Here is a 24959-nt window from a genome sequence, read left to right on the forward strand (position 1 = left end):
GAAAGTAAATGACTTGAAGAACCCATGTAACTGACATTGACATAAGGAGTGATCTTTCTGGTACAAATGTAATCCAAGAATTATTTATTTTGTGCTCTATTTCCTGGTGGTTTAACAGTATAATCAACCAATTGCTAATAGAAAAAAGTTTTTTTTTAAGAGACAAAATACAAAAATGAAGTCACTTCATTCAGATGTTTTAATTATCTAAAATGTAAGCAATAATGAACAAGGCAAATGCAGCTGCTCCGTTTATCTTTTACAATGAGTAGGCAAATCTATCCAAGTAATTTGCTGCAATTTGAAATCGAATCCCATTTATAACACATTTGTGTGACTAAAAAGCCATCTTGATGGAAAAAAAGCACATTCACAGTTATAAACACACATAAATATTGTTCACATGAAGCTCTCTTGTAAACCTCCTTCTAAATGACAACCCATCTAAAACACAAAACTGATAATACTAATTCAATGTGCCTGTCCAGAAATAAAAAAGGCAAACCAGAGACAGGTGAATCCTACGGTACAAAAGTGGTTATTGCCTTTTCCACAAAGCCTTCGGAACAACAGTACAGCAAGAAGTAAGGCACCATCAACTTGAGACAAAAACATCTGGATACTTCATCATGAATAACACTTTAAGCATGATCGCAATTCCTGAACTCAAGTGCAAATTCATCAAAGGGGACATAAAACGTAAAACAACACACAATTGGAGAAGTACCTCAGTAATCGATTGGAGCGTACCCTGCGATCAGCATTAACCCCTTAACCCCGGTCAGCGATGCTAAGCTGAGATCTGTATAAAGTAAGGCCAAGTCCCAAGTCAAAACATGTTAAATAACAACACAAATAAAACACTGCACAAAAAAAGCAACCGTACCAACAGGGAAGCAAGAAGACCTGGAGGAGGTGATCATGGGGGAGGGGGGGGGGTCCTTCTCAGGCTTATTGTGGACAAGGCACAGTGGTGCATGGGTGGACGCTGGTCAGGAAGTGGACTGACTCCGCCTGTAACTTCCTGTCCGGCCCTTTTGCTTGTCGTATTTGACCGAGACGATGAGGAAGACGAGGAGGGTGAGGCCTGGATCCAGCCAGGACGAAGAAGTAGTAGTGCAGCTTGCAGTGGTTGATGTTACCTAGAGAGAGGAGCAGAGAGTTCGTCAGGGGAGACGTTTTGGGATAATAATAATCAGGGAGAGTTCAGCCCGTCCGCGGTAGGCTTTGGATGAGGGTTATCGAAGGAAAACAAAACGCATTAAACTAGGGCTGTGCAATTAATCAAAATTTGATTGTGATTTCGATATGGTCAAACGATATCCAAACTAATATGATTAGTTTGGATTGAGTTCAAAATATTTATTTTTTATTAAAAAATAATAATACGGTTTTATATTTACTACAAATTGCAGCTATAATCCCATAGAACAGAAGGCTACATATTTTTACATTAATTTCGATTTTGAACGTTTTCTGACTTGAACATTTTTTGTATTTTTTAAAGGGGACATTTCAGTGTTCCCTGTTTTTTGGAGAGAAAGGTAGAACAAATGCATAATTTTCTGAAAAAATAATTAAAATAATAAATAATTATATAAAAAATCTTGATTGTCAATATTGACACAAATAATCGTGACTATGATTTTTTCCACAATCGAGCAGCCCTACATTCAACTCGCTGTCAGCGAATGCAGTTTATTTTAATTAGACAACTAGATATGTCGGGGGGGGAATGACGCCAGTGTCTGTACCTCGTCATAGTGATTAGTGCACCACACTAAGGTAATAGCCCTGAGCAGTAAACCTGGTTAACCAGGACTATGAAGGTTGATTCCTATGGAGTCACACGGTAACAGTGGGCTAGGTGTGAGCTGTAGCTCACTGTGATAAAGCTCTGCTAGGAATAAGAATTCAGTGAAATGTGGAATATGTAAAGATGGTTGACCTGCACATTCTGGTGCTGATAGAGACGGCGGGGCCGGATGATGTGAGACTGAAGTCTGACAAATAACTGTAATATGGGCCCGCAGCTGTGACGACGGGCAGAGAGCCTTTCATCTGTATTAAGGACCGTTTGTTTCCTCCCGGGACCCGCATCCAATAAGGAGGTGAGGGACGAGCTTCCAGCTGTGATTCCTGGGACTGAAAGAGTGAGGCTTGTCAGGTGGAAGAGGGAGTGCAGGGATAGCAGACGACACCATCCATACACAAAGACAGCCGCACACAGAGCAGGTGCTATGGCAGGAAGGAGGCCCGGGAATACTAGTGCCTTCAGAGGAAGAAGAAAAGTTCCCCAACCTGTACTTCTTCAGGTTGTAGGACGCGGCATGCTTAGCTAATGGCTGATAACACAGTGGATGTGTGCAGAGCCTGTAGGAGGACAAATTAGTCTGAGTAATTATTCCCGGCAATTTACTTACACTTCCTGAGCCACAGAATACTACACCCAATCAAACCTTGAGCTTCGCGGTATAATTTGCTATGGAATTATCTGACAACTGATGGAGTCTATCATTTTCATCCTCAGTTAATGATGCATAATGAGGGTTGTTCTAATTTTCATCACAGTTTTAGAGGAAGTTGTTGTATTTGGTAAATGGTTTCCTTTTCAGTGTTTTGCTGATGCAAGTTGGGTTTCTGTCTTGCTCAAGGGCATAAAAGAGTGTGGGGGTTGAGGAAGCAGTAAAATAATGTGCTCTAAATCCAAGTTATGGATACCATTTACCATTATTAACACCTCTTAGGTTTTAAATTCTAAGAATTAGGATTTTGAAACCTCTTGAATCACTGCAATGAAATGCACAGGTGTGAAACCGATTAACTCCTTCACAAGGTCTCTAATACGCACTTTTGTCATGTTTACATTGGATAGATACCGCTGTCATCCAGTTAAAGGGTCCAACTGTCTATATGTTACCTGTTGTATCTGGGGGTGGGTTGTGGTCCAACCAGCCACGGCTGTACTGAAAGCAATTACCATCACCCTGGCTAGTGTGGAAATAAGGTTTCTGGCGTCGTGTATCGCATACATCAGTCATAAGTTTATGCGAGATGACCTTAACTAAACCATCCTGAACTCCTATTCAAGGTAGGGAGTTCACAGCCAATCATGATAGAATCATCATGTTTTATTCCCTGCATCATCACAAAGGACACAACATAAACCCTTGATTTCTTATGGGAACATGGTTTGCATGTGTTACAGTTTCCCTAATTAAGTGAATCTAACCATGGCATGACATCGTCCCCTACTTCATGAGACAATCATCTGGAGTCAACTCAGAGCTCTGAGCTTCCAAAACCGTGGACAATGACTGTTGACCTATTAAAAGGTCAGGTCCACTATCCAGTGTATTTTGTGTTTTCTAAAAAAAATAATCAGACCGGTTTAAAAACCCCGCAATGGAAGCATGAAGGCCGCACCACAGTGCGTCGTGTCCCCACTTTAAAGTGACACCGGGACCGGGGCTATATGTAGCTTGCATCCTACATCATCTTCAGCTGTGGGACCGTGAAACCCCCATGAGCAACGTGCTGCCAGGAGAAGAGAAGAGAAAGCCCCCTATTAGGTTCCTCAACAGAGAATGTCACGGCGATAAAGTGGCCGGAAAGAAGCAGCAGGCTTAATTGGCTAAGGAGGTAATTCCGGTGTAGTTGTATCTTTTCCCCAGGTACCCCCACTCCAGGGGGGGCGCGAGGGGTAGGGAACAGAGAGCAGGTTCTGACAGGTCTGGGATGAGAGAGGCTTCAGTCTCATTACACTGCTACCTTTAGAGCAGGCCGTCCCCGTGGGTCAAGAGGAATAACACCACAGGGGGGTTGAATACATTTCTGCTCTTTCTTTTGCTTTTGTGAGTAGATGCCGCCTGCAAGGATCGTCGGTATATTTCAAATAATTTGTCAACATGACAGACAGCTTTTACCCTCAGAATCTTGTGGAAAAATACATTCATGCATTATTTATTAAAAAAGAATTGCACAATAGTACAATTCAGTTATTCCACAGTTGAGACATGTGACATGTGTCTTTGCCTCCCTGTTATTGTACTCAAGAAGGAATGTGCAATAATGATTGCAAAAGTAAAGGAATGTGACCCATCTTCTAACACACTTCCGCAGCAAGAAGAACACAGTGGAGCAGTCCTCTGTGACCCGAACCCACCCGAGGGCCATTTGACAGGTCAGGGACTGCTGTCACAAGTGCTAAAGCAGGACATCTGGGAACATGTGGCTGCAAGCAGATCGCTGGCCAGGAATCACGAGGGGTGCACACGAACAACAAAGTGATTCATCGCCAAGATTTATCAACCTTCGTCTTTCTTTCTCCCCCCAAAAAATATCCCTGAACTGTCACTTATAATGTACAAGTAGCAATAACACGCCTTAAAGCCATGGCAAAACTACTTTTTTCTCTAGCCAGAGTCTGTGAAGCTCCTTCACGCTGCACTAGATGCGTATATAAGCGTATCGTTTTCTAGACTCCGCGTCGACATACACGACTTAACACAGCGTCTTCTGGTACGGATCAAACGCTCGGGATTAACCCAATCAGGATTAACCAGGATCTGAAACAAAGACACCCTGCTTCTATCACGTCCTCCCCTATTTTGTGCTCAACAGAGCAGATCACAATCCCTGGTATCCCTGGGAATTACAGCTGGTGCCTCTCCCCGCTTCATATGTTGTGATGCGCACCCGGTTGTGGGTAATTAAAAACGAGGGACCATAAAGAGACGGCGACGCTGATGGGAGGCATCAAACGCAGGGGTGCTGCCGTGTCCGCGGTGGGCTCGCTGGGCTGTCTGTCTCCCACCTTTGATCTGGCATTCAAAGGACCTGAAAGCTGCCTTTCAGATGTGAATTTCTGCCACTGCTAATGAAACGGGGAGGGCAATTGAAAGTCCCGCTCCTTACATATATAATTTCCGTCTATTCTGTTGGTCAGCCTAATTCGGCAAAGGTTGCCTGTGTAAGAAACGGATAACATTTTTAAAGAAGTATAATAAATCTACAAATAAAGTACAGCATGAATAATTCATTGTAAAGCACAAAGGGCTCAACAGCAGAGCGCAGCGGGGGAAACAGGCCAAAGCATTTGTACCGAGTCTGTACTTGTATTAGCCATCGCATATTAACTTTCAACAGATAATAGGCCAGGGTCCTGTCGCAATTGTTATTATCAAAGAAGGATGGCCAGCAGACAACCACAACTGAGAATAATTCAGTAATAAGGTGTTTGGGGGATTTCCCGGTATATTCAATAATATATTGGAATTGATTTTTAAAGATTTATTGAAATGCTTGGTAGGATTATTGCATGTATGGCAGTGCATTGAAGCCTCTTTTAAGCCGGCCACCTTGCTGCAGAACAACCGAGTCCCACTGCGCCTATTATAGTACTCTCCATGTTAATTAGACATCATCTCCTTTCCTTTAGTCCACTGCCCCAGGGGCCCATTTAGATGCTTGGTACTTATGTGGAGCTATTAAAGCCAAAAATTACAGGACCCTCGCATAATGGGAAATCCATGAATAAGACTATAATATTTTACAGGTATTTAATGGCTCTTTTAAGTTTTATAGCCATTTATCCACCAGTCAAACCACTATGTAGCTGTCACAAGCTAGTGGTTGTAGCTACATTGTAACCGTCACAGCTAGTAGCTGAATTGTAACTGTCACAGCTAGTAGCTGAATTGTAACTGTCACAGCTAGCAGCTGAATAGTAACTGTCAAAGCTAGTGGTTGTAACTAAATTGTAACTAATACAGCTATAGGTTGTAGCTGAATTGTAACTGAAACAGCTAATGCTCTTAACTGAATTATAACTGTCACCCTCCAGCGGTTATATCTGAATTATAACTGTCACAGCTAGTGATTGTACCTGAATTAGAAATGTCACAGCTAATGGTTGTAACTCAATTCTAACTGATACAGCTATAGCTTGTAGCTGAATTATAACTCACCTGCTAGCGGTTATATCTGAATTATAACATCACAGCTAATGGTTGTAGCTGAATTAGGACTGCCACCGGCTAGTGTTTTGCAAGAGGATTGCCACTGTCAATGCGATGATTAGAAATATAAAAAAATGGTTACCATTAGCAAGACTCTCTAAAAAGCCATTTGAGGTTCAACGGCTTATATTTTATTATACTCAAAAGCTTGTTTCCAGACTCCATTTGAGCATGGCACGTGAATCGAAACGACGCAAGTCAATATCAACAACAGATAATCTGATGCAGGTCATCAGAGAACTCGGCAGCAGCCCCTCCCGATTGTGATTCTACGACGCATTCAATGCTATCTGCAGGCTCCAAACAAAGTCAGAATCAATGCACGAGTGAGGTGCGGGGAAGGGGTTTACAGATATTGAAAAAGAGGTATTTGACACTCACTCATTCATCTTTTTGAATTGCACCAATGCAGTGTATGTTCAACGATAATAGAACCTCAAAGTCATCAAAGACAGCATAGCAACTAAAGAACACGGTTTCCTTTCTCTATTATAAACACAAAAGGTATATATCCACAGCAACACACTTCCATGAGGACCGCTGGAGAGATAAAGCAGAATTGTCCTTATCTGACATTAAGGCCCCGGTTAAAACACTGACATTTTACCCAATATGATCCCACACTTCAAGAGCGAGATGTGTGAATGCCAACTCTCTTTGAGCACTCCCACCCCATCCTTGACATCTGATCTCTGACCTTGCGGTGCTTGAACACAACAATAGAAAAAGGGGCCATTTCCTGTCATGTGATTGAGGCCCAGGCTTTTACTCCAGCTCAAATATACCCCCCTAAAAAGGTGGATCCAAACCAAGGCGAAACGGAATACATTTTGGAGAACAAAACCCCTTCCTGTATAAAGAATATGATAGAGACAGAGAGGCTTGACCTTCTATTCATCGGGCTTTTGAGTTTTAAAGGTAGCGCCGAGGCAGGTTACAAAGGTTTGGGATTGTTTTTTCTGCATTTCAACAACTCAAATGAAAACAAAATTAAAAGGTGACAGACGAAGAACTTTGAAAGTAAGCAAGTTCAAATCCCCCAAATAAAAACATTTTCACGATGAAACACATTCCCAAATGAGGATTCCTGAAAACTGTGGATGAGGAGACATGGCAGTGGAGTTAACAGCAAGAGTAAATCCAGTAGGCGCGGCTCCAGGTGAGCTTCCTGAGGGTTAGCTTAAGAGAGACTCTTGAATCAGGCCCACAAGCCTGTGATTAACGTTGAATGTCTCCAAGCCCTGCCCGGCACACAGTCGCTATTCGAGCAAGCTTGTCCCAAATGCCTCAAACATCACCACAGCAACTCGCCCCATGGAAATAAGCAGACTTCTACTGCTGTCCCTCCTGGGGCATTATATTTATATTCAGAGTACTGACATCGAATGTGAACGACACGATACAAACAGCAGAAAAACATGATAATCATGCAACGTAACCTGATAACCACATCCTGATACCATGATTTTTGTCTTATTGTAGTCCGATGACGCGGGGGTTTCAGTGCATTCCCGAAAACCAGCCGCCATTTACCGTAATGCCTTATTTTGGGAAGCCCAGGCTGTCAGGAACAGCCTCCAGTAAAGCAATCAAATGACGCTTTAGAAATAAACGCCGCCTCAGGCCAGCCGATTGGGGGGCGAGGGATGGATCGAGGAAGCCGTGCAGAGCGCGCCAAGTGCCAACCTCATCAAAAATACCTCCTAACCTGTCGCCGCACCGTATTAATGAGCTATTAGGGGTTTGGTGGATAAACAATTTACAGTTCTGCCTTATTTACCGCAAGCTTGCTGGGAAGTGCAGCTGGGCCGGGAGCCGCTTCTCGCCAGGGGGGCCATACATCTGCTGCCACCGCCGCTCCCTCCATCACCAGAGCAGATTTATACAAACCTTTTGTCGTTAGGCTGGCACGGCTATTTATTACTGCCAACGCTCGAAAAACAAGGGAATTGTGCAGCGTGTTGTCTTCACCCCTGTGACTAATTTACAAACTACTTAAGTGGGTTTTAAATCAGAGCGAGCCATGCGAGTACTCGTGACACTGAGCCCCGAGAAAATAAATAAATCTTTTGCTTTTAATCCATCGCAGGACTTCTATATGGTCGAGATGGAACAGCGCACTCTGGACAGCCAATGTTTCTCAATCAATAGCGCCAAACTATTAACCAATGTGCCAGGGAGATGGACAGACTGATTTTCAGGTGCTGGTACAGCTTATGACACACGGCAGCATGTTCTCCTTGGCAAATATTGTAGTGTGAAAGATGAATGGGCCCGTGGGTTGAAGGCAGAGATCCAGGATGTATTTCAACACCGGCACCGAGACATTTTTTGAATCTGATATCTTTGGAGTGAGGTCTTGACGGATCTTATACTAATTATCCTAATCACTCTGTTGCGATATGCGAAACCAGGAGATACTTTGTACCATGGCAGAAGCCCTTGTTGTCAAGAATATCTTCAGAACATAATCAGTGACTTGATTCATATGTAAAGCTGTATGACTGGATTTGATTGTGCTGTGACATTACCTTTCAACACGTTCAAGTCGATAAGTATTACCGACTCCTCAAGTGTGCTGAGTGGCTTAAGCTCGGGCTGTGGGGTTTCTCACTCACCAAAGTCGTTGTGTGATGACATCCAGCCAATGGCGTTGAGGGAGACAATGGCCAGCAGGCCAGAGCCCACGAAGGAGCCGATCCCAGAGAAGAAGAAGAAGAGACCCATGATGGCACTCTGCATGGACCTAGGGGCTGCTGAGTAGGCAAACTCCAGACCTGCCGTTAAGAGCAGAAGGTAAAACACAACCTGGCTGAATTATTGCATTAAAAAAAACACCGTTCTTAGCTGCAATTAACACCGTCAGCACGTCGTGGATGCTGTGTTTGAGTAAAATGCTTTTTAAGGACTATCCCATTTGCACACCGGTACATTTGTAAAGTAGTAATGCAACTACAGATTGGATCTATGTGTGTCACTCCCTGAAGAAATACAATCAGCCCGTTATGAATGCACCCTTGTAAAAGAGAGTTGTAGTGTGGAACTATTCCCCCTGCTGTCGATAAACCATGAGGGTCTGCTCTAATGCAACCACAGCTCTTTGGGGAGCGGGGGGCACTGACCAACATAAACAACATGCATACTTCACCGCACCACTCCACTTACACTGCAGGGGTCTGGCCAGCCAGGACACTGGGACCTGAGTTATCTACATGGCCCTGCTATAGACTACATGACACCAAAACAGCATTTTTCAATTAGACTTAGATATTTATTTATTTTTTTAATGGCGAAGTAACCGTTCGGGCGCTCATGTTAGGAAAAGCGTGACTTAATTTTTTATAAAACATATGGCAAAAATCGAATTGTGCTCCTTCTCGCCCAGAGATCCATCTGGCAACAGGCTGACACTGATAATGTAGCGGCTACAACGTGTTTTTCAACTGGGAGCCCTTAGCCATATCTGCTGGCAGAGATTAGGCTAGGCCAGGGAGCCGTAATTAAATAACTTTTCCTTTTAAGAACTTCCTCGGAGGGGAACAGAGCACAAAATTAATGGGATTCACAGCTTCCTCCGAGATACCTGCAACAGCCGCGATGGAATGGAGGGGAAAAACATTGAAGAAAATAAAGGAACTGTAAATGTGGCGAAACATAGAGTGACCTTTCCAGAAGTCGGAGGCAAGTTAGATTTATTTATAGAAATGTTTAACCTTTCAATAATAACAAACAACTGGTCAATAGTTTAGCCTATAAAACGCATACCAACAAACAGCCCGGCCATCGCAGGGCAAATGTACAGAGGACTGGGAAAATGAGAAAAATTATTAATAATAAACCTCACTGTTTTGTGATCCCTGGAGTATTATAATGTTGTCTCAAGCTCTATCACACTGAACAGACTTATATTCATCGACAGTGGGGGAAATAACAAGCTTTTCTTCTTTTTTTCTGTCCAAAATTAGTGGGATATTAAATGTTTTTAGTTTCTTTATCCGGTGGGCTTTATCGCTAGGGCAACTTTTCCTTCCATGAACATATCATTGGGTTTAACATTCTCCAAAGAACAATTCATAATTAAATATCCCTGGGGGAATGTTTTAACCATGGTGTTCATGCTGCCGGCTCCCCAAATCTATTGTCCAGGAAGAATTATGCAGAATTAGGGGGCGGCTGAGGAGAGAATCATGTTCCTACAAGGCTTAGGACGGCAGAAAGGAGCAATAGCAGACACTTTGGGCTCGGGCAGGATTTATTTAAACTGAAGAAGACGACGAAGGGCCAACGTTTCCCGTTTACAAGACATGTCTGACAATTCACTCAGCCCGTTCCCCCCGAGGTAAGCCCCTTGTGTGAGGGTACGGCATCGAGAAAGGAATGAGTATTCTGAGGTTCCCCACGGCTTTGCCATGTCTGAATCTCTCTTTCATGCAGACCTCATGTTGGCCCTGTGAACCTCTTATTCCATATAACTAACTAACTATTGAACAATCATTACAAAGAACAGCATCATCATAACGATTTAAAATGTTTTGCCTTTATACATGTATGTATGTATGCAGTGTTTCCCCTAGAATTTTTTTTAGGCCCGGTGGTAAGAGCTGATAGTGTGATTTTTTTTATACATTTTTCACGGGATGCTAGAGTATTTGTTGGTTATTTCCATGTAAAACACTTGCTTAGCCATCACAAGTTGATAATGATTCAATAAACACGTTATTAACAATAAACTAATTTTATTTACAATACAATTTTTGGTGGTGCTGTCACACTAAATTTGTACCGGCTGCCAAATTTGTACCGGGCGCGTCATCCATATGTAATCCATTCCAAACCTGCCTGCAACAGATGATCGCGTCATCCGTTGCCGGGCAGGTTTCAAAAAACATTCGCGCTCATGTTGCCAAAGACGAAATAACATAGTACAGTTAACGGATCGCTAGATAACACTTGTTTTTACTTTATATTTGTATTGTATTTCATTGTTTAATCAAATTTATCAAGTAAACTGAGTGTTTAAAGCAGGTCAAGGACGAAATAGCACAATACAGATAACGGATCGCTAGATAGAAGGTTTGCGAATGTTCGTGAACCTTTCACGTCATTCGAAAGGTTCTAATCATCTGATCATCTGTTGCCGGGCAGGTTTGGAATGGATTACGTATTGATGACGCGCCCGGTACAAATTTGTCAGCCGGTACAAATTTAGTGTGACAGTGCCATGCTAATGATGATATAACTTAATGCTGTCAGATTGTCCGTTATGATGGGGCATAATCTGCGCACGCGCGACACCGCATTATTTATTTGTTTTCATTTTTTCTTTTTTCTTTTTTCTTTTTTCTTTTTTTCTTTTATTTTATTTTTATTTTTTTTGGCCTGTTGTTGGCCTGGCGGGGGCGCTCGTTGGCCTGGCGGCCCGCCAGGCCTGAACAATGGTAGGGGAAACACTGATGTATGTATGTATGTATGTATGTATGTATGTATGTATGTATGTATGTATGTATGTATGTATGTATGTATGTATGTATGTATGTATGTATGTATGTCAACTATAGCACCCATTGCAATCCTGACCATGCCTGGAAGTAGAATAACAGCTACTAACAAATAAACCAAGGTGACAACGGCATAACGTTGTGTAACTAGCAGGATAAGTCAACCCGTTTGCACACCCGTAATAGGCCCACGAGCGATGCATGACTTCAGAGGAAACACCAGAAAAATGGGATAATGAGCAGTTAGCTTGCCTATTGATTCTCGCAATGTGATCGGCACGTCTAGTCTCTGCGATCACAGGAGGCACACTGCCGCCGCCGCGGCGAATCACAACAACAACAAGGTCTCTGATGCCCGTTGATGTGGCTATTGGGACAACGTCAGACTCAGAGACACACATCGCACAGAAACACATAATCTGCTCTTTCATGAACAAGAAGAAAAGGGAAGCTGATGAAGGTTAGATTTTTTGATGTCTGGTTTTGTCACCGCGCTTCGTACATGACACGAAGCGGGCATGGAAACACGTGACATAACATCCCACTATGTTATGCAATGTATGGATCCAACAAGCCCCTCTGAAGTTGGTTAAAAGGAGCATTCCCTAGCATTATAGAGTGCTGATGAGATAGTGTTTTGGCAGCTGAGCATGGTGTAACGTGAGGCTCCTCCTTGTCCTTGCATCAATACAGTAGATGAGGTTTTTCTTCCTTCTACAGGTTAACTGAGTAGGAGGAGGAGGAGGTTTGACCTCGTTACCTGTATCGTTGCCAGTTCCCTTTGAAATTACGATTTGTTTAAAGTTTTAGCAAATGAGGGGGTACTTTATTTAAATTGATGTCATTGACAAAGTCAGTGGGAGTGTGTTTCATAAGGGTGGCCTGCTTTCTACTTAAAGAAAAGGCTGTCACACACTATGTTTAACCCAAACGTACATTAAAACGCGTCTTGTTGCTTTTGTCTGCAGAATTCATTAATGGGAGTATTACTATAATTAATAGTGAATCGGGATATGTTATTCAAAGCAAAAGTTGAGCAAGTCAACCAACCGCTACGTTCCAACCTCACAGACCTATCTTCACAGCAGCTACCATGACCCAACCAGTATACGTTTGGCCATTTGCCATTAAAGATTATTATGATATTATGATTATTATGAAGCTAATTAATAAAATGTGCAGAAAAGTTCTGTATGCTGTATACGTGCAGCCTTTCTACACATTTACGTGGACAGCAGTTAAACCATTGCCCATAAACTACTTTGCTAACAAATTTTGGTCATTACCTCTGTAATGGCTGAATTACTTTTGGTTAAAAAGAAGGAAATTCTGATTGAAAATGTAAGCAAAGCGTTTCAAATGGTTTCGAGCTGTTACATGGTTGCTAGAGACCTTCTTTGTTTTCAAAATAAAATCCCATTAAAACAATGTACAGGGACAGAGCGTTGCTTTAGTCTGCAGAACCCATCACTCTGAGTCCGGCAGGTCTTCAACTCTTCACGCAACATGAAGTTCAGGCACTTTGCATGCACAGCGTTTTGTTTGATTCTTCACTGCCACCTAACCAAGTTGTTTTAGGATAAGGTATGATGGTCGAATTAATCGCAAGGATGGATTCTGCTGACAACAGCAAGACCTCAGCTCTATGACAGATTTTAATATATTTTTGGACCACAATAAAAGTATATGGCACCAAAGTTAAGTAATAATAGAGGTTTTGTGCGAGCGGCAGAAGAAACATCGGGCAGTTTTCATTGGTTTACTCGAGATTTTGGCAATAAGAAACCCTCAGATCTCTAGCAAGACTGTCCTTTTAGATGTTCTGAATGTAATAATCACGCAATGAAATTACGATGGCTCTTTGTTGAAGCAAAGAGCCAAGGAGAAGGAAACACGAGTACAACAAGGTAGAAAAAGGCTTTTTGCCTTTTGGTAAAGTTTTTACAGGACTGCAGTTAAAAATCAAAAATGGTAACTTGATAATCCTACCCTCCACCCACCAATCAATACATTTAAAGTTTGAGGTAGAGGGCATCACACAAAATTAGAAACACACATCGAAATTGATAAGGGACTGATTTTAACATGCATCCATCCTGTTTCACATCTGACTATGGCTGTAAGAAGGGTGTGAGAGCTGCACTGCAGCAGTTCAGCCCAGCTGGGAACTACAATGTTCCTTTAAATATAAACACAAGGGGTCAACACACCGTACCTGCAATGCTGGCAAATATTTCGCTGATTCCAATCAGCACATATTGAGGCACCTGCCACCAGATGGGTAAATCTGCAGCGTAGTAGATCACCCCGCCAAGCTCCTGGTCAATGGTGCCGTTCGTCTTCACAATCTCCAGCCGCTTGGTCTCCAGTAAACCTGGGTGAGCAGGGAGAGAGAACAAGGTACACCGTATCACACCGAGCTGAAGGTTAGCAAACAGGCAAAGTAAAGCACAGTGCAAATGAGCACAGACGGAATCGACTGAAGGATGAAAAGCAAAGCAAATAGAGATCTACCGACGGGTGACGGCTACAAAGCAAAGTATGATAATTATATAGGATATATGAGCTGGTATAAGACATTGCGAGGGAGCTCTTGTGAAACTACTTAGTGCCCTTAAGTCCATGACACAGACAAATGGCAGACATAGCCAGAGCTAGCACCTCCACTGACATTCCATTAGGGACTTGGCGTCATGGGTGGCCCACAACTTAATTAAGATCATATCTGCGCACCAGCACAATATGACAGCTAGTAATGGAACGGTTCCGACAGCCCCACAATGAGCAGCGAGCAGTCGTCATCAGCGGCCTCTGCTTCCTAAAAGCTATATTGGATAACCATCATCATGTGACCAACAGCTATTCCCAGATAACTTCCAGAGACAGCCTCCTATCATAACCGCACTTAATGCGCCATCGGAGAGGGGCTTCCAGCCTTGTAATCCAGCTATCCTATAACACCAGCTGTCCATCCTGGATTGGACGGCCCATGGGCTGCCCAGAGCAAAGCTGGCACTTGCCATCAACATGCCCCCGCACTCTCGCTAGCATCCCACATCCGCTGCCTAGTGCAGTGATCCCCGGGTGCTTTGCCTTCACAGAAAAAAAGGAACTACTTTTGGAAAAAAAACAAATAGGGCTAACCAAATTTAAGAAGATTAGCATATATATATTATTATATATGCACACTTAAAGTTCACTGATCGAACAAGATAAAGACTTGGGTTGAAATGTCATTGCGTCATTGCCCTTGCTGCCTTGTGAAGCAGGAGTCCCGTTGTCCTTGTTCCAAGTGTGGCAGGATGTATGCTGATGGCGTGTACCTAGTCCATATAACTCCATATAAATAAAAGGGCCACAGAAAATTTGTAATTGACGACAAGGATTTAAATTCAGAAGACGATTAGTGTGGCCGAAGACACGCGGCCAATAGCCGATGGACGTCTCATAAAATGTAGCTTTGAGCTTTTGAACGTTCGGAAATCTATCAGAGATTAAGAACAAATATAGCCCTGGTGTATGAATGCCTGCAGTAAGGGTTGAGTGGGGGAAAAGCACATCTAGTAAGGACCAGCTCGTTGGTATTTGAAGACAAAAGGTCTTATCTTGCGAGAGATGTACGCCAAAGTAGTCCGACTTGAAAGTTACAAAGGCCACGTCTCAGATATATGGTTTAAAACAATTTGATGCTATTTTAGTTTATAGGTCATCTGGAGACAGCAACATAGTTGCAAAACAAACTTGTTCTCAGAAAAACAACCTGTTTTCCTGCAATTCAGTCTACTTAGATCATTTCAAAGAAAATAATGAAATCTCTCCAATTAATGCGAGGCAAATCCATAAGAAATGCGTTATAAACTCTTCAAATATTATCTTGATATGGAAATATTTCAATTATTTTACTTCCTGGCCATGGGTTTATTTAGTCCTTCCTTTAAAACTACATTATCTTAGTAAAAGATAAGGCAGTGTCAAATGCATTGCTGTTATGTTGACCAAAGTCTTCTCAGTGCCTGTGAACACCAGAACTGTCATAAACGCCTTTGCACCATGCAATAATGAGACACAAAAATGGCTTTTTGCAATATTCCGAATTTTCTTTCACCTGTGTCCAAGTGGAAAAGCAGGGTGTTCTTTAGCTGTGCCAAATGGGAAAGTAAAGAACTGAAAAGCTTTTGCATGCCTGAAATAAAAATCTATTCCCCCTTTTAACTCATTTTAGTTTTGCCAAAGTACCTGGGCAGACAGCCTTCTGTGAACGTATAATGGAGGCTCATTCAATGTTTTTTGATTAAACTTTTCACAACGGTTCAGGGTTCTGAAATGCAGACATGAGGCTTCTGATCATTTTAAACTGGACAAAACACAGAATAAATTTTCTAAATGGCAACGCCCCAGCACCTGTTTAGTTCGGATGAACAACCGCTCTCTTTTAAACCATACACACCAATTACATTTACATAGCATTGTGTTGTAATAACACAGCTGTAGCCCGCATGTGTGTGTGTGTGTGTGTGTGTGTGTGTGTGTGTGTGTGTGTGTGTGTGTGTGTGTGTGTGTGTGTGTGTGTGTGTGTGTGTGTGTGTGTGTGTGTGTGTGTGTGTGTGTGTGTCTCAGAGGCATTCATTAAACCCTGATGATGTCTAGCACAGGTTACCAATGGAGCTTCTAGGTCAAAGTCTCTATGTTCAGACTGTACCGGCAGCACCAGAGGGAAATAAGACACTGCATTGAATTACAGGAACAAGGCACATTTGGCCTGACTGAAATCCAATGCTACACTAAGCTACCAATGCTAAGCCAAATTATCATGGACAAACTATTTAATTATTAAGCAGATGCTGATATACAAAGTCAATTCAGACAAAGGTCATTTAGTAACAGGCATAAGCCATCTTGCTCAAGGACGCCTACAGGTAGGTTGTAGATATATATTGGTGTTCGGTGCCCGGTCATTTTCCACTACAAGTCGTTTAGTTGTACATACACCACAATAAGGAGTTCCTTTTGTAATATCCTGTTGTTGACCAAAGTATTATTCTGCATTGGAGCGGGGAGATTGTGAAAAATTATTGCGACCAGCCATACCACTCAAGCCTTTATCACCAGATAATTACACCACAGTGGCTCTGTTGCTGAACCGCCATGGGAGCATTTGCATATTCTGAACATAAACAGCATAAAGTTAGGTCATTAAAATAAATGCTATATTAAGCTGTAAGCTGTAAATGTCAATGTGACATTATTTTCATATTAAAAAACAACGTGCAAAACAATGCCTTTTAGTTGCGTCCGTGGGTCCGTTGTAAATGTGGTTGAACTTCACTTACACCGCTCACAATCACCCGGAACGCGTGGACATGTGGTGCAACGTGTCGAAAACCCTAATCAGCACACCGTAGTTGACTAAGGAACAAAGTGTCCTCGCTCAAGCAGGGGCGCGTCGGAGGCCGCGAGCAGGGCGGGGGGGGGGTGAGTGGGGTACTGGCGGAGGAAAATATAATGTGCATCAGTTCTGAAAAGTGTTACTGATTTGCTTTTTCCCCGCCTCAAGGCTTGTCTCCCTTCAAAATGCTTTAGCCTGAATATATCAATGCAGCAGCACCCACTGACAGGCTGGGAAGAGACTTTATTTCAAAGATAATCCACGGGCTGGAACCGAATTGGACAGAGCACTGCTGTCGGAATGTGGGTGCAGTCAAACAGAACCAAAGTGGAGGAAGCCACAGTTCCCCGTGCGCTCCGTATGGGCGCGGCAAGGGAAGGATATAGGGAAAAAAAGATTAAATAAAACACCTTTGGGTGTTGTTTTTTTGTGTCTGTACGATAAGAGCTCAGCCCAGAGCGGTGTGTTTCTGATTCAGTTACTATCAGTGCATCTCTGAGCAGACGACGTGCCGACTTCTGAAGGACTCAACTATGCTCGCTCTATCCCTCTCGCCGTATGTCTCTCTCTGTTTCTGTCTCTGTCTCTCACTCTCTGGGTCTCTCCGGGTCTCCCATCGCACACCTGCAGCATCAGAATGAAAGCTCATCCCGAGACACAGAAAGTTACAAACACCGCCGCTGTAAACGCCTGCACACTGCCGTTCCTCCTCCCCCGCTCACCTGGTCTGAAGGGCACTAGAACAAGAAAACAATGGGCGTGTCGCTGTGTTTGTCCACCGCCGACGCACACCAGCCATCATAGTTCTTTAAAATGGTGTGTATAATGTTTATTATTTGTATTGATAGTTGGCCGAAAGGGACAGGGAGGGGCCACTCACCCGCCGCGACCGCCGACCACATGACAAAGAACATCCCCACGGCGATCCTCTTGAGGGGGGAGGGCAGCAGGCCCCGGCGCTTCAGGATGGGGTCCACCACTTTGTCCTTAAGGGGGATCAGCAGGAGGATGAGCACTGCATCAAACATCGTCAGCCAGGCCGTGGGGAAGCGGAAGGAGAACTGCACAGGGAATACGGAGTGAGAACACAAGCAGGGGGAAAATGTAGCGCATAAAACACGATTTAATTCAGTGTTCAAGTTCCCCGACCAGTGTGTGTGTGTGTGTGTGTGTGTGTGTGTGTGTGTGTGTGTGTGTGTGTGTGTGTGTGTGTGCTTGAGTGTCATTCAAAGGGGTTTTGCTTATATCTGGCGCCTCCAGGTGGTCAAAAACAGTCAAAGCATTTTCACAAATGTCACAATAAATGCGAAATATAAATTTTCACTAGCAAAATTGCACCTTATATTGTCCTTGTAGTATTATATTTATAAATAGTTAACTTAATGGATTAAAAACATACTGTATTTGAATTAAAACCACAATTTCAATGGTATGCTATTGAATTAACATATTCATTCAAGTTTTGTGTAAATTTTTGCAATTTCCATAATTGTTGTCTAAAAAATATTTGGCCCAAGTTATACTAACTAATAGGCTATGAAGGTTTATACCATTAATTGATTAATTAATTAATTTATTTATTTATATATTATATATATATAAATTAATTTATATGTCTATAGATACATATTTAGATACATACATACATAAAAAGATTTGGTCCAAGTTATACTGACTAATAGGCTATGAAGGTTTATACCATATAGCCTATTAGTTAGTATAACTTGGACCAAATATTTTTATGTATGTATTTAAATATATATATATATAAATATAAACACACATCCATCCATTTTCCATCCAAATCTATGTATCTATCTCTATATCTTTATCTAGCTATATATATATATATGATGTGTTTGTACAGTGTGTACATGTGTGAATGATTTACCCAGAGTAGTGTTCTGCTATTCAGATTGCATTATTGAGGGCTTTTGTTTCATATATTCTCAGTGTTACAACTGTCAGTTGACACATCTAATCACGCTTCCCTTTTACCCAGTGGTTAGAGAAAGACCCAGTTCCCCCTGTCAGAATAGATACACAGAAATACGGAAAGCAAACATACAAAACCGCCATTTTGACTCCCTGATGACTGCCCCCCCCCACAAACACACACACTAATAGTAAACAACATGTACAGCAAGTTGTTAATAGATTTAATGCAATATAACAAAACGATTCCATGTCTTGGTGTATGTAAACTAAGAGAGGATATTGTATCAGTTGTTTAAATCAACTCCCAGCCAAAGTTTCGTATTTTTTTTAATTGACTATATGCACTTTATTTGTACATTGTCCTTGGGCAAGATGGCTGATGGCCTACCTGCACCTTCATAACATGTATCTGAATTGACTTTAGATAAAAGCCTCTGATAACAACAAATACATCATAGTATGGCATTGGTATCTTAGCGCAACACTGGTTTCGGTCAGGCTAAACGTACCCTGTTCCTGTAACTAAAGGCAGTTTCTGACTTTCCTAACGGTACAGTCTGAACATAGAGACTATGACCTAGAAGCTTCATTGGTAACCTGTGTGCGCACACACATCACACATCACACATCACACACACACACACACACACACACACACACAGACACACGCACACACACACACACACACACAGTGGTTTACAGTGTGTTTCACTTCACTATTCAGTGAGGGCTACAGACTTCCTCCAATGCCTCTGATGTGCCTTTTTAAAATAGCAGCAGAGGCCTGCAATACCTGCTAAAACCCACCCTTGATTTAGGAGCAGTTGTACTGACTGACTGTATCGGTCATTCAAAGAGCTGTAAAGTCTCCAGAGAGCTGTGAATTCTCTGAACTGGCGATGTGTGGGTGTTAAATATGCAGGTGCACCTGTGTCGCCAGACAGGGGCAGTCAGGCCTGGGAAAACACAGCGGATGGAGGGAAATGTCTGCCATGCTGCTAATCTGCCAGGCATTAGTCTGTGGAGGGTAGTTCCTATTTAATCCCCTTGGTCAGTGAGGCCTCCAGCTGTTGACTACCACTGGCTCTAAGTGACCTACTGACTCGTTATCGGCAGGCACGCGTAAACTTGGTCAGAGCACATAGAGGGACGGAGATGGAAGGATAGAGTTGACATCCTGAATTTTCATTCAAGATGCTGAAGATCTGATAACATCCGATCGGATTTTGTTACTTCAAGCAATATACAAATGAGTGCATAGAAAATAAGATACATAAGTTTCGATAGCATCTTATGAAATGCCTCAAAGTAAATGTACTCTATGAAAAACAAAGAAAGGGGCAAGACATTTTACATTTACAATTAAGGCATTTAGCAGACGCTTTTATCCAAAGCAACTTACAATGAGTACATTTTTCAGAAGAAAGAGAAACAATATATCGCTGTCTGTGCAGTAAGGTGTCAAGCACTAACAATTGTTAGGTTATCACATTCCCTGTATTAAACAAAGCTACAGTAGCTAGAATAAGACAATGCTAAGTATTATTTTTAGATGCAAGGACCTACAACATACAATAATGTTAAGGCAATTGAAGCCTTGACCTCTAATCCATCTTGAACTGGCTCCAGAACACATTTGTGTTCTACACAGTAGCTTGCGATTGTATGACCTGAAGCTGCGTTTTAAAGCTAGGTGTGATGGGGGTGGAGCAGCTGCCCCTGCGGTTACCTGCGGGGAGCCAGAAGTGCTGTTGGAGTCGTAACCGGGGATCCTCAAATGCAGGCTCTGCAGGATGTATGTAGTCTGCATCTGCAGCACAATGAGGAGATTACTGTAGCAGCATGGAGCCTACACTCCCCTCGCCTTGTTAATCAGCCCAATGTCTGAGGCAACAATAGTCACAGCGTTTCAAATTGATACCCAGACATGATGAACATGCAAATGCACACACACACAGACACACATATAGTTACACAACCGCACACACACAAAGACACACGCACACAAATAATTATACAACCGCACACTCACACACACACACACACACACACCTTCATACAAAACACACACACAATTAGTTATACAACCGCATTCACAAACACACACAGACACACACACAAATAGTTAAACAACCGCACACTCACAAACACACACACGCATGCACACAAATGCAAACAAACAAAAACACATGCATGTAGAACTTCAGAATACAAACTATCTGCTATTTGGAATGCCAACAAAAAGGTCAATGGCCGCACTACAAGTGAACCGCCAACACTAACAAAACAACAACAAAAAATTAATTTCTGAAGTGTTGGTCTTAATTTGCAATCACGTCCATTGCATGCCAAATGGCATATCACGATACAAAATATATCCAACACAACAATCATAACAGAGGCATTTACATCAGAAGTATAGGTCTCACCTGGAAGTACACAGTCCAGTATGGAATGAGAGCAAAGAAAACAGGCAGGATCTTCAGCAGGGACTTCAACTCCTCTACCTTCTCCTCTGGGAACTTCCCCCCATAGCTGGCTTTGGCTCCATCCAGCATAGTGGGCTTAGGGCTTCAGTCAAGAAGAAATAAAAGGAAAGAGAGTGGGTTCTAAAGCGTCAAGACGAACGGCAGCGAGGAAACCTGGTAAATACAGAATCAACATCGGCTGGGGGTTGATGGGGGGGGGGGGGGTCTTAATCGGCCTCCTCTATGAAATGCCTTACCCCTAAATTACAGCACTTCTAGAGATACGACAGAAACTTTATTCTAAAGCCAATAATCCCTATCTCGGGAGAAAACGCCTTAATAAGGAATTCTTGAAAGGCTTTGGGATTGACCAACTTAAAATATTCAATGTCAACTTCTTTTTTTTTCTTCCTTTTTTTTCTTTTTTACCGATTGTACTTTTGTTCAAAGACGAATAGCGGGCCCTCGGAATAACTCTTCACTACAGAGGATGATGATGAAGGCCCAGACCAGTGGGGGGAATAGAGAAGTATCCAACAGAGGGATCAAAGGAGACTTTAACATAAAGGTCCACTGTCAACACCTGAGCGGGCTGTTGGATGGGACGGATCCCACAGAAGTCCACCTCAAATATTAAAAACACTGTTGTTGCACTTTTATTGTATAACGACCCTGCGTGTCTCACTTCCAAATCGTTATTTTAAACACTTGGCTCGTTAAGGGTTTCGAGTTGTATTTCCTTTCTAATCAGTGCTCGTCTTTTCTCGCACATCACTGCAATCGTTTTGTCCCCTGAACAGATAAAGGCCGTGAACCCCCCCCACGGTCTCTCCCTTCCGCCCCTCCTCACCGTAGCAGGCTGGGCTCCTTGGGTATCCTGGAGGAGCAACAGGCGAAGCCCAGGATCTGGAACATCTCTGTGAAGGCGCTGCCGTCCGCGGGCTTGGAGATGAAGACGGTACGGCCCAGCAGGAACACCAGGAAGGAGACGCCGAGGCAGGCGGTGGGGATGATGTAGCCCAGCTTAAAGCTGACGTTCTGCTGGATGTAGGCCACGCCTCCCAGGGAGATGATGGCCCCCAGGTTGATGCACCAGTAGAACCAGTTGAAGAAGCGCCGGGTGGCCTCTGGGCCTCGGTCCTTCACCTACACACACACACACACACACACACACACACACAATCACAATATCAAACGACTGATTCTATACAGTAAATGTGCTGTTGCTTGTTTTCACTGCAGTTGTTTTGGTTGTGCAACAGTTGGAATGTAATGCAGTTCCTCCAGTTGATTGTATGCTTGTGTGCAAATGATTGTTCTCGGCCGCTTGGGATAAAATGGTCTACTGAATTACCAACTGTACTGACACTGTACCAACTGTACTGACATACATTAACGTTGTTAAGACATCACTTGATTATACAAGCAAAACTAGGGCTAATTTGAACTCTCTTACATCACGAGACACATTGTCATCCCTATTTACATATTTGGTTTGCACATTGTATGAGAAAATGTAGTTTGAGTTGATGATAGTACTAGTCTAACTTTAAACACTTATACCAAAAATACCTTTTAAGATATCCAGGCCTTGTAGTTTAATATTAGATTATAAACCTTTGCACATGAAGAAAACATATTCTTTAATGTGCCATAACGGAAATATTTTACATTCTTTAATAATTTGCCCAATTAGCCAACTGGGAAAAAAAGAAGCAAGCAAATTGTAAAGTCCAGTTTGAAGCGACGCGCTTCAAACTGGACTTTTTCTTTCCCAGTTTGAAGCGTGTTTGAAGCCACACGCTTCAAACTGGGGAAAGGCAAGGAGATCATTTGTGATGTGCATTTAAAGGAATGGTGAGAAAATGTTCTGCAAATCCATCACTGCACTCAGGATCCAGTCCTTGGTTACTAACAAAGGCATGGCATTGTAAACGTTTCTGTTTTGTAGCTGTTATGCTTAATCTTCTTTATTCACAGGGTGTTAGTGAGCTGTAAAAATATCGTATCGTCTATGAATTTATCCTGAATCAATCAATACAAATCTGAATGTGCCTGACGCATTCGTTTTTAAACTTGTAAATTATTTGCTGATAGCTAAAGATTCAAACTCCCAGATACTGTGTTGAACTCCCATGGATAAACCTCGCAATCGTGATGGTTCTTCAAAGTCATCATACCCAGGTTGAAAGGGTGAGACAAAATAACTTCCTGGTTTTGAATGTACATGTATGCATGCAGGCATGATTAACATTTCATCACATGTTGTAAGCTGAAGCATGCATCAATGTGACCAGTGTATGCGAGGGTTTTCAGTGTGAGAATGGAGCTTTACTATCTGAAAGCCTCAAATCAATTTACTCAAAATGACACTATTCAGCAAGGGTATGCATGTCTAACTCCCAATGTCATGGCATCCCAGTATTTTCTGACATATCTGACCAAAAATCTGTTAGACAGCATGCTCTATATTAGAGCTTGGAAAGAATGACACACTGGAACCATTCAGCACATCAGAATGTGAGTGGCCTCTGGTCTGATAAGAATTATTAGAATTATTGGAATCTCAAGACATTTCATACTTTACCTGATCCGCACCAAAAGGGGTGATGTTGGACTTGACCGTACCAACCCCTAACGCGATCAGTATGAGTCCACAGTAGACTGCGGGTCTGCAGTATGGTGTGCGAGCATTGCAGGTCACGTTGTTTGGTGGGGGGAAGCTGGTGTTTAGACATTCAGGTGCTAGTACGATAAATTGCCCCTGATCCCCGCATAGATTCTGCATTGTGTCCTCATCAGAAATAAATGGGAAAAACAACATGCCAAGGAAGTAGAAGACCAAGCTAAGAGCAATGGTACAGAATTTCCCAAGGTATGCATCTGCTAGCCAACCACCGAACGGTGAGATCAGATAGGTGATTCCCATGAACAAAAGGGGTGCCTGGCTCGCCTCGGCGCCATCCCAACGAAACGGGCTGGTGTTGAGGAACAGAACCAGATTGGATGTGATGCCATAGAATGCAATCCTCTCCAGGGACTCGGCCAATAGGATAGCTGCACACGCCAGCCGTCTCCCCTGGAACACTGATGGTGCGGGTGCGTTCACAGTCCCAGAGTTCAACAGCGGGGTCACCTCATCAGCATCCCTGTCGTCTGCCATTCCTCTCGCACGTTCCTCTCTGCTTCCCTCTGAGTTCCGACCTGTATGGAAACATGGGGCAAAGTTTAGAAAAACAACGTTAAAATCGTTTGTTGCCAAAGTTCAAAGGATGTTTACAGCAGTTGTACTGGCTGAAATTGTTCAGCATGTGTACAAATTGTAACTTACCCACATAGGGAACTCCAAACTAGCTTGAGCACAATGCTCAGACTTATAAACAGCAATCATGTGATAACAGCGCGGGGATAACATACCTTTCAATCTTGTAAACACGTCTGCCGATCCCCCGTTAACCGAATAAACTTGTGTACGTCCGTGAGTTTCTTTCTGAAACCCTGGTTCAATACTCAACACTCTGACAGGAGAAAAGTATAAGCAGAATGAAAACACAAGAGTGTCAGAGTCACCGCCAACCACATGACCCGCGCCCCGCGAGCCCACCGTAACGCGCGTGCGCGCAATCCTTGGCAGATCTACAAGGTGGTG

At 42.8% G+C, this 24959-nt stretch overlaps 1 protein-coding gene across 1 annotated transcript; it reads right to left on the minus strand.

Moving 5' to 3' along the window:
- Positions 1-895: 895 nt before the first annotated feature.
- On the minus strand, positions 896-24956 carry LOC130384440 (solute carrier family 15 member 4-like). Its single transcript, XM_056592626.1, is given in 10 exon segments — positions 896-1092; positions 1094-1142; positions 8639-8797; positions 13734-13892; positions 17785-17965; positions 20572-20652; positions 21272-21413; positions 22161-22456; positions 23898-24514; positions 24728-24956. Coding segments are annotated over 9 exon segments (1743 nt in total). The 5' UTR covers positions 24474-24514; positions 24728-24956; the 3' UTR covers positions 896-992.
- Positions 24957-24959: the final 3 nt, after the last annotated feature.

This window comes from Gadus chalcogrammus, chromosome 6, assembly GCF_026213295.1.
Source record: "Gadus chalcogrammus isolate NIFS_2021 chromosome 6, NIFS_Gcha_1.0, whole genome shotgun sequence".
Taxonomy (NCBI): Eukaryota; Metazoa; Chordata; class Actinopteri; order Gadiformes; family Gadidae; genus Gadus; species Gadus chalcogrammus.